At 33.0% G+C, this 17,231-nt stretch overlaps 1 protein-coding gene across 2 annotated transcripts; it reads left to right on the forward strand.

Annotated features, from left to right (window-relative positions):
• The first annotated feature begins 5,533 nt into the window (after positions 1 to 5,533).
• On the forward strand, positions 5,534 to 17,231 carry LOC127712090 (thiosulfate sulfurtransferase-like). 2 transcript variants are annotated; one of them, XM_052218299.1, is made up of 8 exons: positions 5,534 to 5,713; positions 8,211 to 8,355; positions 8,999 to 9,203; positions 12,655 to 12,750; positions 13,525 to 13,651; positions 14,216 to 14,314; positions 15,153 to 15,277; positions 16,119 to 17,231. In XM_052218299.1, the coding sequence occupies exons 2-8, from the start codon at positions 8,219 to 8,221 to the stop codon at positions 16,176 to 16,178; spliced, it is 849 nt and encodes a 282-aa protein (XP_052074259.1). In that variant the 5' UTR covers positions 5,534 to 5,713; positions 8,211 to 8,218; the 3' UTR covers positions 16,179 to 17,231. The 2 variants fall into 2 exon arrangements, with proteins under 2 accessions (XP_052074259.1, XP_052074258.1); XM_052218298.1 differs by lacking the exon at positions 5,534 to 5,713 and adding an exon at positions 6,109 to 6,246.

The following is a 17,231-nucleotide window of genomic DNA, read 5'->3' on the forward strand; positions in this document are numbered from 1 at the left end:
AAAATTTTGCAAGAGGTATGGGAATTTTACCAGGTATGGCAATTTATTACAAGATTATAATATAAACACATTTTTTTCTAGAGGTTATCGATGTGTAAACTGGGGCGATTAGCTCACAAACTGAAAAAAGTCCAAAGGACTCTTATGTAAAGTGTGTGAGTCATCGACCCAGTTTACACATCCATCAATAACAAAAAATATATTTAATCCTTATAATTCATGACCAAGACATTTCCAATTTTTAATTTCCAATTTTTTGTTCATTGGTTACTATTTTCAATCAAATGCTCAATTGACATGTTTTAACTAAGGAGTAAGCCGCCATATTGATTTTCTGAAATCCAAAAATGTTCGATTAATGCAATATAATCTAAAATGAAATAACACCTACCGCAAACATTTCATTTTAATGATATTTTTTTCGAATTTGAAGCGTATATGTAATGAAATAACCTTCAGCGTGAGAGTTTTTATTCGTATGACGTCATGTATGACGTTAATGTGCCAAAATTCGCGCAAATTTATTTTATTTTAATCTAATACATTTTCCAAGCCTTAATGGATTATTTCTTCTGTTATGCATTAGAATAGAAATAACAGTTATGTATTTGTTTTTCAATCTCAATTTGCTTGATTTCCATAGATCCCATGGACTAGCATCGCGTATAAATTGATCACAGTGAGTGAGGTTACGTAAGTAGATTCGGTAACATGGTCTTTCGAAGTGTAAACCAAGGGAAACAATTCTAACGGACCAATCCGATTCAAGTATTTGTAGTTATGCAAATCATATAAGAATTATAGCATAGTAACACATTGCGAACCCTTCTGCTGTGAGATCTTTCATACTCGGTACGACTATTTGTGAGCTTGTGTTTGGCTAAGTTATAACAGTATATATAATGAAAAACAAAGGATTTGGGGTATCCATTCATGACACAAAATCAGTACATGCAAAGCACAAAAACACACAAAAAGCAAAGGAACATCGCTTTTATTGCTGTTCTTCATCTCAAAGTCACAGGAGTGGAATTCTTTGAAAAATGATTCGGATAGACTTTGTTTTGGTTTGAAATTTGTATAGGTGTTGTAAGCTGCATGGTAAATCATTTTCGCCTATGATAAAATGATGGCACGAACCTTATGAAACTCTTTGCTCGTGTTGAAAGACATACTAAAAGGTTTCACATTTAATGTGATAGTTTTTCATCATGTTTCTTAATTTACCATAAATCCATTATATGTTATTATATCATTGTATATTATATTTGATTTTTACTGACTTATGGCTATTGGGCAAACTACTTTTCTGAATAGTTGTTTTATCTGGTACTGGCTAGTTTGACCTTGTTTTTTGCGTGAAACCCCCTGAGGCGTTCACGCCTATATATTGGTGAGTTTTGGAAGTGTCTATGGGCCATTCGATATTCTCGGAATCAAGATTCTCGGAACGTCTCGAAAATTTTCGATCATTTATACAGGTAGTTATCTATGTCTATGGATAGGCTACCACGTGACATTGTATATTTCAACAATTAAAGTTTATTTGTAGATTGGAAAGTAAAACAATAAAGACATGGTTGCAGTCAAAAAATTTTTATATGTTAGAAACTGTTTGCCTTTTGACAAACATATGTGTTTTTAATAATGCTAATGTTTATTAAATATTAATTATAATGATAACGCAATTATATAATTCATGCTTTGAGACGGTCCCTGTACGTGTTGTGTGTGTGGTATTTAATACAGCGTGCTGTTGTGCATTGTGACAATAAACCTGGGAATAGTTTATTGATATATAATGTCCCAGAATAAACTGATTATTTCTGAACGTTTAGCATTTGATATTTTGTATTTCAATCATAGCATGGGAAAATGTCGGAAAACATGAAGAAAATTAAGAAAACGATATTTCTGTTATAAATATTTATCTTAGGTCGGAAACACAGTGGTCGGAAGCAGAAAGATGATTAAACAAAAGGATTTTTCTGTCGAAAATATCTAATTTCAGTAATAGATACTACCAGACCAAAGAGAATATTCATTATTAAGTTTAAACTGAGACTGAATTTATTCTTTTTTAAATAGAATATAATTAAAATTGTCATATATATACGTGCATTATGTCTCACAGGTTTGAACAGTCATTACATTTATGAAAATTATATGCAACGTATGAGCACCGATGAGCAGGGATGCGTACCCAAGGTTAGCTAAATATCTAAATTTTAAACGGTCGTGAATGAAAAAATACTTGCATTGTTTCAATTCACAAGGATTTTAAATCCTTGCATCTCACAAAAAAACGTAATTAATATTTTACAATAATCATAACAAAATTTAATTACTATGTTAATTATTTTATACTGTTTTAGTATCTGCTTATATTTTGTATAGCAATATATTCATTAAGTGGAATGTTAGACTTTGAGAAGAGATTGATTTGATAAATAAAATGTTCATCCGTAAATACTTGACGTTTGTGTTTATTGATATTATATTCTAAATTTTCGGAAAAAATTCATTAACAGGAATGTATGTTAAGGGCATACGATACAGTTTTGATCCCACGGTGACTTTTTTACGAAAATTTAAATACAAGATATTTTTCACTTAGTTAATTCAAATATGTAATAAAAAATATACCTTCATGTGCTAAATTTAGAGATAAATGGGGTCGACATTTTAGACATTTACATAAAATTTCAGTTTCTTGGACATTTCTATCATTTGGACAGACAAACTTACCTTTTTTGTTTCAAAAGATAAACAAATGCGGAATTTTGTTAAACGATTTGGAATATCTTCTTTACAAAAGTATGCATTTATTTTGTGTAACAATTCTTTGAAAATAATTCATTTTTGTAAAAATTTCATGATTTTGTAAAAAAAATTGCATGTTTTGCTGCATATTTACTTAATTTAAAAAAAATTCATCAGTGATTTTTTCATAAAAATTGGAACAAATAATCTTTATACAGTACAAAGTCATTTGTCATTTTAAAAAAGAGGGGTTCATGCAATCGTTTTCAAGCTTATGAGTAAAATCCATCGAAAAATGCATATTTTCCCGATATGTCGCAGTTTGACGTCGCGAAAAATAACATATTACGTTAGCAACGTCATTACCTCCCCTGTAACTGTATCGTATGCCCTTTTAAAATTATAAAATTTCAATTCTTTTTGTTTGTTTGTTTGTTTTTTTAAAATAGCTCAACCTTATAGCTAGCATCTTAATATTTGCACTATGTTACGATTTTGAAAATTGTATTCATTGTGTTGACCAGCTATCCTACACGTCTTGGTTCATTCACATTTATGATTATACATCACCCTGTTCACATGCACACTATCGGTTTTCGTTAACACAAATTCAGGGTTAAATGGCAATGGATCCGGAATCACTCTTGAGGTAGGTAGTTTGACATCCGAATTCAACTATTAGATTAATGTATGTGATGACGAAAATGCGTATTCTTATCCAGAATATCAGTGCGTATGCTTTCTATTTACTATTTATTTGCGCAAAAATTCAACGTGCATGCATAAATATTAATTTCAATCGCGAATGTGAATTTTCGCTTTTCTTATCTAAATTCAGGACACGGCAGTAAGAGCTTGACATGTGACTTTCAAGCACGGTCATCATTACTCACGGTATTCTGACCTCTAGCTGTTTCTCTTTTCTTTTCTTTTTTGAGTCACTGTCTTATTATAAACTTTGACATTTTCTACCCCAGGAATAGATTACTTTAGATGTATTCGGCAAAACCTTTGTTTCGAAATTTTGGGTCCTGAATTCCTTTCAACTTCGTACTTTATTTGGCCTTTATAATTTTTTTTATTCGAGCGTCACTGATGATTTTTTGTAGATTTAACTCGCGTCTGGCGTACAACATTTTAATCCTGGTATCTTTTTATATCTACATATCTTTTTATATAAATTGGTTCTTTTGAGAGTATGTTCAGGTATTCATAAAACATTTTAAAAACAAGATATTCTTCAAAAGCCAGTTTTCCTGTAGAATATTTGGATTGATTTAAGTAAAATCAGAAAATCCTTAAAATTTGAGATGTTTTATGAGACCAAAAAAGTCTCTATATAAGAGGTATCAATGAAGCTAGTGTGTTACTCTCAAGAAAAATATACGAAACCTTCTTATAAGTTGCATGCCACAGGGTTTCACTTCACATGGAAATTGGACTTTAAATTTACTATACAACAACTACAGCTCAATAACGAGTTGAGAAAAATTGAAAGCATCCAGGAAACAAAAATATGAAGATATGATAGATAAAATAAATGCATCCAGACTATAAAGCAAACTGAGTGCTTAAATTTATATTGCGATTGGTTTGTGCAATTTGCATTAGACATCCGGTTTGTAGAAACTTGGATTCGCAAAAGGGTTATGAAAAAATGATGTACACTCCCAAGTAATAAATAAAATAGTCGAGCCTTAAAATGTATATTCAAATAGTAGCTGTATATATACTGTGTATATGATATGGCTTTTTCAATATCACACCTAGAGTGCGGGCTGTCGTGGTTTCAATTCCTAGCCAGATCAAAAAAGCCGTAAAAACATCCATCAATATCACACATGCACCGTATCAACTCTCAACCAATCTTGGGATTATATTGGCGTCTCGGAATGATATGGGTGTGATATTGAAATACCTAATGCCACTAAAACATAGCACGTCACTTCCAATTTCATTGAATTTGAAAGTTGTATGAAATAAACCCCAGCTGTATTCAATTGCATATTTTTTTTTCTAAGTCACAAACATATATCATGGGTGATTCAGATCACCATTCTTGATTTATTTGTTGTTCCTATAAAAATATTTTGGAAACTTTAGGTGACCTAGTTACAAAAGCTAGAAAACAGGGGACAAACAAAAAAAAACGACGAAAAGTAGTTTTGTTTACTGCCAATGAAGATTATTATCTTGTATGTAATGACATGGTGTGTGAATTTTTTACTGCTTTACTGTACAGGATAAAACTTATTCATGCCAATTATTTCTTTATTTGAAACAAAAAATTCAATTTTTTGAAAAATACCAATTTAACAAAGACTAAATAGGGAAAACAATGCATGTGGATAACTAGTCATTTTTGGGGCCCTTTATAGTTTGCTGTTCGGTGTGAGCCAAGGCTCCGTGTTGAAGGCTGTACTTTGACCTATAATGGTTTACTTTTACAAATTGTGACTTGGATGGAGAGTTGTCTCATTGGCACTCATACCACATCTTCTTATATCTAATTGATTAATTGTTGGTATTGAACGCCACTTTCAGCACCATTAGCTATATCGTGGTGGTTAGTGTTCATTGGTGGGAGGATCCGGAATGTCCAGAGAGAACCACAGACCTTTTGGCAGGAAAACTGACTATCCTAGTCAAGTAAGATTGGAGTCGCACGCACCTGACATGTGCGGTGTTTGAACTCACAACCCCAGTGTTGACAGGCTAACTACGTTGTTGTCTTTAAGTAGATGAACTACTTAGACCAATCGGCTATCGAGGCATCAATGGTGGTATTACCCCTATATTATTATATTACATCATCTTATAAAACTACTATTTATATATGGTTTACACTGTAAGTGAAGTTTGTACAAGTTGACGCTTCCATTTCCGTATTAACTCAGAAGGCGGGAAAATTCCATGTGATGTACCAAGTTTTAACTAGGCGAAAGCTTACGTAAGTACGGCACTATATAATCAAACTGCATTGAAGACATATATATCACACACAACGAATGAATATATTTATATCGTAAATGTATGTCAACATTACCACTGATCATACACAAATGTCACATAGAAATTGATTTACCTGTACTTATCATCACGAGTGATGAATTTGATAATAAATAGAAGGAATTCCACATAAACAGAAACATGTAGTAACATTACATTTAGTTCTGTGATGGGATAGCTAGACCCAAGCTTGCAGCCACTCGGCTGGGTTATTCAAATATAAAAAAAGATTTGAAAAAAAAATGCGGGATCAATTCATGTTACTTGCTCTAATGAAATAAATACACAGGTATATTAAACATGTTAAATATGATCACAGTTCAGAACACTCAACCTTGTCAACGAAAACATGCGTGTCATAACTTTGTAGTGTCCCTGATTTATATGAATATTGTCACTGAAATGATTCAAAATCCTGTTTAGATAAGTAACTATAAGTAACTAGTACATGTATATAATATGTAGAAGATTAAGGTAAGACCTATATTTCTTTTTACTTATGTCATTATCGGAGTCAGTCAGTTTAAAAAGTACTTGAATCTTATGTAATACTTACAGTATCAGAGCCTCATACGAGTACATTGATGTTCTGACAACATTATTATCGGTATTATGTCTATTTTCGAACTATTTTATCAAATTATTTAAGGCAACTCAAATTTATAATTCTGATAATTTGAGGAGTTTTGATATATGTATATTTAGGAATGACATTCAGAACTAAGGGCAAACATTTATCGAAAGCTAGATTATATGTAAGTTGGTAAGTAATTTGTTTATTATAGTGACTTGAATGACAAATATATTGCCATTCAGATACAAAGCAATGTGTTTTGTCCTACAATCATTCCTTTTACAAAGCAGTCCGAAATTATCTTTAACAGCAGTATGAATGGTAAATGAATGATGTTCATTTGTATTTGAAAAAAAAAGTTTACAAATTTAAAGTATGTTAGGGTAATTGTTAGAAATAAGGAAGAATTAAACTTTTAGAATGTCATAACAAAAAATGATATGATAAACTCAAGGTTTATAGCTTCATGCAGTTAACGTCGATATTTTCAAGTATTGTTAATCCAGTGTTGTTATACGTGCAATATTGCTGCAAGTTTTCATTTTGGTTGTTTTCGAGGATTTATGACATTGCTATATTATAACTTAAAACATCAAGAACGTTTTATCAACTTTCGAAGATGTAATGAATAAAATTCTGCAGAAAGCAACTATACTACTTTAATGACCAAATAGGCCGAGCCATCAGAGCAAGGGAGATACATGGATGGAAATAGCTAACCATATAAAAAAGAAGATGTGGTATGATTGCCAATGAGACAACTCTTCACAAGAGACCAAATGACACAGAAATGGAAATAGCTAACCATGCCTTGCCTAGTAAAATACAAAACTAAGCTGAGAATTTATTGAATTTATAAACTGAACTACGAAATAAATCATTCCCAATGCCACACGATTTACTACCTGTAGTATGTCCTTCAGAAACAAGAAAAAAGTATGGCTTGCGTTGATCATCTCTAACTTCGTACCTAGTGTAAATACATAACATATTTTCCTACAACGCAAGCTTGTTGTTTTTTATCCCGAAATTTAGATTTTACTTACAACCCTATCCCTTTTAAGATCGATCAATGGACTAAGAAAGGCACACGAAGGAACAACAAATACAAATCGTTACAGCAAAAGGTATTTTTCTGTAGAAACGGTATGATTAGGAGTTTATTGCGCGTCAACTTTTGATATATTATGATTTTCAATCGTGTGTTTTCGAGCACCACTGACGAACAATACATATTCTATATACAAATACAGTGGATTTAATTAATTAATACCTTAAAGCATTGATATCCATTGACAAGCCGGTTCCTGTCTAGCTTTTTGAGATCACAAACCTATTCCTTTTTCTTTTCAATAAGTGGATTAAGAAATGTATACAAAGTAACATAAAATACTTATTAGTACAGCGAAATTATATTTTTGGATTTTGTGAGTACAAGCGCATCAAATAGTTTTGTTACTTATACATGTAATATATATTGTATACGAATCAAGTTAATTTAAAAACAAATCGCCATACAGTAAAGCTATCTGTATCAATCGGATAGTAAGTTAACTGGTGACAGAATGCAGAAAACGAAATCATCAAAAAAGTAACATTTGGCTACGGTTCAGTGACCAAAAAGCACCGACACTTTTGACAGTAATTTCGAAAACAACAGAATAATATCCATCGTATTACTTACTTTACATAGACATTTTCTATATAACATATAAAAACATAAACTTTGTAAAGCAGAACAGAAAACAAACGGAGACAAATATCTCGTAAAATCAGAGAAACACTTACGGATCTTACCACAGCTAAATACTCAAATTTAAGAACAATCGGCTGATTCATAGGTTCTCCTACTAAATATTTTCAGTTTAAAAAATGACACACAAAATAGAACCATTGGTCAGCTGTCAGTGGCTTAAAGACGAGATAGTGGACAAAGCTTTGCAAGATAATGTGGTGGTCTGTGACGTATCATGGTCATCACAGAAAGATATGGAAAGCCAGTATAAAAGGTAAAACAAGTATGACTGGTACTGTGAAACAGTAAACCAGAACCTTGTGTAAACTTTTCTATTGTACACTGTAATAGGTCTTGCAACGTATATATATATATATTTCCGTAGTTTTTAAAATGAGAGAATCGCATGAACTACAAACCAAGCCAGACCTACGCAAGCCTTAGGGTGTACTGCCAACAGGAGTTTGTATATTTACACGAGTCGGAACAAAAAGCAGTCTGATTAAAACCAGCCCCGCTATCCACTTGCGTTTGTAGGTACAAACACTATCCACTTGCGTTCGTAGGTACAAACGCAAGTGGATAGTGGGGGCTGGTTTTAATAGACTAAACAAAAAGGAGTTTGTATATTTACACGAGTCAGTACAAAAAGGAGTATGTATACTGTATATTCACACGAGTCGGAACAAAAAGGAGTGTGTGAGTCAGTAAAAAGGGAGTTTGTATATATTTACTATAGACAATACACAAAGAGGTTTGACGAACAATTTATTGAAATAATATCAATTGCTTTGTATAAAGATAGCTTTCTAGAGTTACATATTAATAGTACTACCGACTAACAGATGCCTGTGTTCATTTTGAAGAACATTTAGCATGTAAATTCATTTGAGTTTTTATTTCTATCGAATTTCCAGTTGTCACATCCCCGGAGCAGTATTTTTCAAGATAATGGACGAAGCGGAGTTTTGTGATATTTTTCCAAGAAATCTACCAAGAATTGATACATTTGAACAAACTGCAAGAGAAGCTGGCATAAACAAAGACGATCATATTATAATATACAGTGACTCGGACATGAATGGATTCTTTATGTCCGGTAGAGCGTGGTGGACATTCAAGGTAAGATTATCTTATACAATGACAAGGACATGCACGGATTCTTTATGTCTTGTAGAGCTTGGTGGACATTCAAGGTAAGATTTTTTTAATACAATTACTCAGGCATGGCTGAATTCTTAATGTCCGGTAGAGCGTGGTGGACATTCAAGGTAAGATTTGCTAATACAGTTACTCAGATATGTCTGAATTCTTTATGTCCGGTAGAGCGTGGGGGACATTCAAGGTAAGATTTTCTTGTACAGTTACTCGGGCATGGCGGAATCTTTATGTCGTGGACATTCAAGACAAGATTATTATATACAATGACAAGGACATGAATGGATTCTTTAAGTCTGGTAGAGCGTGGTGGACATTCAAGGTAAGATTATTCTATACAGTTACTCGGGCATGGCTGGATTCTTTATGTCCGGTAGAGCGTGGTGGACATTCAAGGTAAGATTATTCTATACAGTTACTCCGTTATGGTTGGATTCTTTATGTCCGGTAGAGCGTGGTGGACATTCAAGGTAAGATTGTTCTATACAGCGACTCGGACCTATAATGGTTTACTTTTATAAATTTTGACTTGGATGGAGAGTTGTCTCATTGGCACTCATACCACATCTTCTTATATCTATAAACGGATTCTTTATGTCCGATAGAGCGTGGTGGACATTCAAGGTAAGATTATACAGTGACAATGACAAGTACATGAGCGGATTCTTAATGTCCGGTAGAGCGTGGTGTAAATTCAAGGTAAGATTACAGTGCTCCAGCTAGAAATTGAAAGGGGCAGGGTGCCAGTGGAGGGCAGGACACTTTTGTAGGTTAGGAAAAGGCAACTCTCATTTTTTTTGAGTCGTTTCTGTGTGTATCCGTCTTGTTTCGCATTGTTTTTTTTTTTTACAATAAAGATGTATCATAAGTTGTTGTTTTGATTATTTATTCTATAAAATTTGCATTAAATATATTATAAGTCATTCATACATTGTCATTATACATTCACACCTCACATGAATAATAAAAACACTACGAAATAAAAATAATAAAACATGAATGTAGATACAGCACTATCATTTCTACAGTTCTAATGTTCAATTGTTCATAAGTTTCCTAACACAGAGAGTTGATCCTTCTGTCTTTGGCCTTAAAGAACTGGGTAACTGTAGGTTGAAGTAAGCTAGCAAAAATTGTGTCATCACAGTTCAATTTTACATTTAGTAGTTGGTTTAATGTTCTGGTCTTCATGCTGTTTCTGTGACTGGTCTTAATAAGATTCACCTGTGAGAATACCCTCTCCACCTCTGCTGTACTAATTGGAAGTGTGGTGGCCACACTTAGAAGTCTGTATACCAAGTGATAGATGTCTTTGAGTCCTGTGACTGTGGAGTTGTGAAGAAGCTGTAGTAATTTTGTCATTGACCTATCCTGTGCTGTCAGGGTGTTCAGTAGTTGAATGAAGTCTTGCCATTGTGTCTGTAGTTCTTCTGGGTCCATTGAGAAGTGGTCTGCTAGGCTGCACATCTCATTGAACCCATAAAGTGCTGGGAGTTCATCAGGTGTACCACTCAAATCAAGCACTGAAAGCTGGTCAATGATGTCTGTGTCAACAAATCTGTCTTGAATGTTGTTAATCAATTTGGTCAGGAATGGTTCTTTGACTTTTGTGTTGAAGTCAGAGATTGATGATGTTGTCAGTTGTCAATCAGATGACAACTTTTATCAGCTATGTGTGGTAGGGTGTCTGCAAGTAGCAATAGGGATCTCAGTGTGGTTGGGTCTTTAATGCTTTTCAGGATGCCATTACCAACTGGGTCAGTGCTGATTTCTGTTGTTTCCAACAATCATTATCTTATACAGTGACACGGACATGAGCGGATTCTTAATGTCCGATAGAGCGTGGTGGACATTCAAGGTAAGATTATTATATACAATGACAAGTACATGAGCGCGGATTCTTTATGTCTGGTAGAGCGTGGTGGACATTGAAGGTAAGATTATTCTATACAGTGACTCGGACATGGCTGGATTTTTATGTCCGGTAGAGCGTGGTGGACATTCAAGGTAAGATTATTTTATACAGTTACTCAGGCATGGCTGAATTCTTTATGTCCGGTAGAGCGTGGTGGACATTCAAGGTAAGATTGTTTTATACAGCGACTCGGACATGAACGGATTCTTTATTTCCTGTAGATCGTGGTGGACATTCAAGATAAGGATATTCTTTATAGCGACTCGAACATGAACGGATTATTTTTATGTCCGGTAGAGCGTGGTGGATATTCAAGGTAACATTATTCTCTATAGTGTCTTGGACATTAACAGATTATTTGTGTCCGGTGGAGCGTGGTTGACATTCAAGGTAAGATTTTTTTCTAAAGTGTCTTGGACATTAACGGATTATTTGTGTCCACCTAACGGATTAATTATGTCCGGTGGAGCATGGTGGATATTCAAACTAAGATTATTCTATGACACTAGATGAATGTATACAAGCTAAGAATAAGAATATTGTTTGAAAATGAACAAAAAATTATAATATTATAGTTCTTTTTTTCTTTTTTCCTATGGTCCTTTAGTGTCCTTAACCGCGTGATTGGTCAGCTGGTTGTATGCTCTCCTAGAGTGTGGGAGGTCAAGACTTCAAATCACGACTGTGTCAAACCCAAATCTTTCAACTTGTGCAGAGAAAAAGATTTGTTTTATACTGAAAAATTTACCGCGTTGAAGAACGTCCATTTTTCATTTTTCATTTTCAAAATTCAATAGTTACTTATGAGATAATTATATTTCAGTATTTTCTCTGAAAAGAGAATTATGATCGAACTAGATCATTTTTCATTATTGTATTATGAATAATAGGCGTACTTCGGCGCGGTGAAAAAAACCTTAACAAAGATATCACACTAATATACAGACACGCGTTTTTGTTTCCTTCCTTATCATTGGCACTCGAAAAAAAAGCCAAACCAATTACAAAATAATTGTATTGAATGTCAAATAGGAAATTATTGTGAACTGCATAAAACGGGAACGAAACAATGTTAGTTTTAATGCATGGTGACATTGAAAAGTATTGAAACTCAATGCAGGTTACTTATACATTCTTAGACATCCAATCCGGGCAAATGCAGGTTACTTATACATTCTTAGACGTCCGATCTGGGTGAATGCAGGTCACTTATACATTCTTAGACGTCCGATCCGGGTGAACTTACACTTGTTTGATATAATTTGTTTTGAAACAATTCTCAGACAAATGTATCATATCAACAATATATATAACATTTAGGTATCAAGTTTTTTTTTTATCATGATAATAATAACTTTGCATTACACTAATAAAATAATATTATAAAGTTATGGTTAAAAATTGTTTTGGTTTAAAATTGTTTTGGGTCCAGTTTATGTATTATGTGTGGTTACAGGATCTGTATTCTAATCAGAGTGACAATCTGTATTAATCCAATAGGTGTTTGGACACGAAAAGGTATCCATACTAGATGGTGGATTACAGAAATGGAAAAAAGAAGGTTTTCCTGTAACTGATGTTGGTTCAAAGCGACAGGTAATAATAGTACACCATACAACCATTATACCAATACGGTATGGGTTTTTCTCATTGTTGAAGGCCGTACGGATGCCTATAATTGCTTACATCTCCTTAATTTGAACTTTGGTGGATAGTTATCTCATTTGCAATCATACCACATCTCCTTATTTTTATATTGTTAAAGTGTTGTATCATAAGGCCATTCCAAATTGATTACTTGTTCTTCAGACTTTTATGTGCACAAATTAGAGCGAGTGCATTTCCCCCCTGAAATTATCATTTTAGCCAGCCATACCTGAAATTGGTAAGAGGAAGGCGTATTTTAAATTTTATTTTACAAAACTTCTGTTTTCATGAGCGAGAAATAATTTTTAACACAAATCATTTTATTTTCTATTTATTGTGTGGCTATCGAAATGAAATTGATGATTTTATTTCAATAGAGCGATAATTCAGAAAGTCATCAGGGAATGGCGTTAAACATTTTTTTAGGTTCCACAATTTTGAAGCGAGCAAATCCATGCGAACTATGAATATATTTGGAGTGGCCTAAAGGAGAAAATTTACAATCACCATCAATGTGTCCGAATAACTTTATGTACTTAATAAAAAAAAATACGATTTTACATACCATTAAAAACAATACTGGCTTTCATAAAGTAAGAGTATGTCGAGCCTTAACTTAAAAAAAGGTGCAAATACATAGATTTACGAGTATGGTATTTTAATTTTGACACTCTAATCGAGTAATAGTTCGTAGAGAAAAATTCAATTGTCAATTTATTTTAGCTGGGGAATTTTTCTGCAAACTTTACAAATGAATATATTAGACATTATGCCGACATGGTAGACAGAGTTGAGACGAACAGCATACAGATATGTGACAGTCGACATCAACATAAATATTCCGGACCAGGTCAGTTAAATGTGGTTGCACGTTATAATGTATTCTAAATATAATTCCAACACAATAATTCTATTGGTACCTAACGCGATGGCTATAAGATTTTGAGGACTCCCTGTTCACAATTTAAAATGGTTGATGGAGGCTGAAATTATAGAAATCTCAGATGGAGATGAAATCCTGTGCTTCGGAGGGGTATTCCTGTTACGTACCGATGAAAGGACGGGAATAAGGAGGTAGGTGACATGTAAGAAAAATAATCTGTAACGGCGAACCAGGTTGAAACCGTGCATTGTGTTAATGCCAGATGCTTTATATAAATTTGGTACATTTTTAAAGGTTAAATTAATAATTAAATTTTGATACTAATCTAATTGTATTTATGATATTATAATCTTTGTAATCGAGAAACCAATATTTTCTTCTTTCTTTAATGCTTTATTTTGCATGAGTTTATCTAAGTAGAACGTAAGAAAGAGTGTTAAATGAAAAGTTAATTAATACTGTATGTCCATAAAACTGTAATAACTGCTGGAGGATCGCATTTAATGAACAGATTTTGTTTAACCTTTTAAGAGAGTTCTGGTAACATCAAAGGTGCAAAGAATATTCCATTGTCATCATTGATGAACCAAGAAGATGGAACACTGAAAAGTATAACAAGTATTAAAAACGGTTAGTGTAATGTTTTGTGATGAGATGTAAGCATAAGGTTGTTAAAGAATTATGTTTATATTGGAACATTTAACCAAATTATGAAGGCCTAAGACTGGCTGAAAATCATGATTATTAATCCACAAATTTGATTAGGACCAAAACAAAAAAACTTAAAGCCATGTATTATCTTTTCTTTCAGAACAAGTTCATTACGTTTGATTATTATCATCCATCAAAATTTTACAAAAAAAAAACAAGTAAAATGTGCAACTACTAAAGTGTCTGCAAGAGCAATGCATAGCACATTTACATTTATATTTCGTAGATAATATCTAAAACTGTTGAAATATCTGGTACATATACCATTAAGATTATTTGATATACAAATTCAGAAAGGTTTTATAATCGGCGATTTTGATCCCACGAGTGAAATAAAAAGCCACGAGAAATTTGCTATTGATACCTCTTTAAACATCTTAGGGAAAATAGGAAAGAATAAACAAAATTTGAATTAACAAAAAACCTGATCTCGATCAGTTTAACAAAAAGGAGTTTGAATATTAGCTGTACAAAGTATTCCTAGTCTTGTGGTCATAAATATTTCGAGCACAATTATCGTACTGAGACTCGGATATAAATCAATCAAAATACTGGATTTGTTGTTTCGGGCACACATTTTGTAAACCAAGTACTGATCAAAAGCCCTGATTTAATAGTACCATTATATCCTTTCCCTTACGTATACATATAGTTTCTGAATACCAATCATGCTAATGAATGACAGTTGTTGTTATAATATCGATGATCGAATTTGTTGGAAATGCATTTCTAATACAAAGAGTACTGTAAATTTCAGATTTATCGTCGGCTGGTGTAGATTTAAGTAAATCTGTAATTACTCACTGTAACAGTGGAATGTCTTCATGTGGTCTATGTTTTATCCTCCATTTGTGTGGTTGTCCTGGTACTTCAGTTTTTCTGGTATGTAGATTTGTAGACCAATGCTATTTTTATATGTTGTGTGATTTTTCTAGTGAAGCGTTGAGTTTAAAAAAATTATATTTACGTTTCATTTACCACGTTGTGTATCTTTACCAAATCTTTACCAAAAGGTTACAGTCAATCTTTTGAGATCGGACGTCTGCACCTTGACTGCATTCATTGAATATCCAGTCTAGAAGACGGGCTATATTGCAATTACCTTTTCCGTTCGTCCAACAAATATTTCTGTCAAACTTTTCTCAGAGACAACTGAACAGAATTACTTCATATTTGTCAAGCAGCTAAATTAAATCAATTAAAACGTGTGCGAACTTTTCGTATCAGTTTTCCGATATTTCGAATTACAAACAGGAGTATTCTGTGCACGTCAACGTGTTTCTACATCTTCATACACTAAATTTAATTCAGATTAAACATAAATATTTACCGTTTTGTATTTATAACTGATATCAGCTGTCTATCACCTATTTAGTTTGGAGTTCGGTCTTATATATGAAGAGACTTAAGCAAACAACAATCAACCAATCTTAATGTGAAGACATAAATGCGTGGAGTATTTTTCAGAATAAAAACACAATTTGTGATTACTGAATAGACTAATAAAAAGTTTCAAGTTTGAAATATTATGTAAAAATATAAACTTGTTAAAGCATGTGCACGTGAGACAAAACAGATAAATACTCGCCAGGTGAAGTTTTCAGCTCTTTAATTCTTACCTATTTTCATATTCAACAATAGAAAATCTTCAATACAACACACTAGCTGTCTTAAGATATTGACAATTATTCGCATCTTAAATCGAAGAATGTTTGTTTTTCAGGGAGGATTCACAGAATGGAAAGACAAAGCTCCAAAGGAACTTATTCAGAAAGTCGGCTAGACAGAATCGTGTTTAGAAAAAAAAACCCAAAAACAATTATGCAAAAATTTCAATTAACCCAACACGTAATAAGGACTATCAATTCGTAATACATGTTTCACTTACGGTGAAAATATTGAAAATAATCTAATCAGTCGATTGAACAAAAATTCGAATAGTTTGAAATGAATACACAAAAAAAGTGATAATGTGTATATTATATTTGATTCGGTTCCGGGCGAATTTATACATAATAGACTATGTTACCGACTTTTGACTCCGGTGTTTATATCATTTTACGATAGATTACCTACTCTGTGGGGCAGACAATTTTTGTACTCGGTCATGTAAGAGCAACGGAAAAGGTAAATCAAGCTTAAAATCCGGCAGTGCAATTTTTTAGGAAAATTCACTTTTTTCCAAAACATTTGTAGTGTATAGAAACATAAAAATGGTTTTAAATGTTTGAACTTGAAGCATACATGAAAAAAATCACACTCAAACATCATGCTTACGGCAGTCGTTCCAGCCTTTTTTAGTGAGAAAAGAGACTATCCTACTCAGATAGTTTCCCAAATTTCATGTATTAAGACAGTAACTAAATAAACAAAATGCTCTGAAGAGCATGTGTCGCTCACCTGCATCAGAGACATATATACACATATGTATATATGTCTCGGCCTGCATCTTCTAAAATGGCTAATTTTTGGTAAAATCATCATGCAAGGGCAATAACTCTATAAAGAGTTAACTGACAATCAGTCATATTGACATATTTGTAGATCATGTCCTACTGAACATTTTTGCTTTTTAAAGTTTCTATCTACATTTGTACATGTATCTATTATACTTTTCAGGGGCCTCGGTGGCCTAGGATTGTCAGTTTTCCTACTGAAGGTCTATGGAAAGTCAACGGGGTCAAAATTCTTAATTCGTAAATTGTCAATTTGTAACTTGTAACTGTGTAATTTCAAAATTCGTATATTGAAAATCTGTATTTGCAACTTTGAAATTCAACATTTGTAACTTTGAGATTCTTTGCGACTTTGTTATTCATTAAATCTAACATTCGTA

The sequence above is a fragment of the Mytilus californianus genome, unplaced genomic scaffold, assembly GCF_021869535.1.
Source record: "Mytilus californianus isolate M0D057914Y unplaced genomic scaffold, xbMytCali1.0.p SCAF_8, whole genome shotgun sequence".
Classification (NCBI taxonomy): domain Eukaryota; kingdom Metazoa; phylum Mollusca; class Bivalvia; order Mytilida; family Mytilidae; genus Mytilus; species Mytilus californianus.

Excerpts from the sequence above, each read along its gene's own strand:
- LOC127712090 (XM_052218299.1), top strand. The coding sequence starts at position 8,219 with ATGACACACAAAATAGAACCATTGGTCAGCTGTCAGTGGCTTAAAGAC. Across the intron at positions 12,751-13,524 it reads ATGTTGGTTCAAAGCGACAG|CTGGGGAATTTTTCTGCAAA; the intron begins GTAATAATAGTA and ends AATTTATTTTAG. Across the intron at positions 15,278-16,118 it reads CTGGTACTTCAGTTTTTCTG|GGAGGATTCACAGAATGGAA; the intron begins GTATGTAGATTT and ends TTTGTTTTTCAG.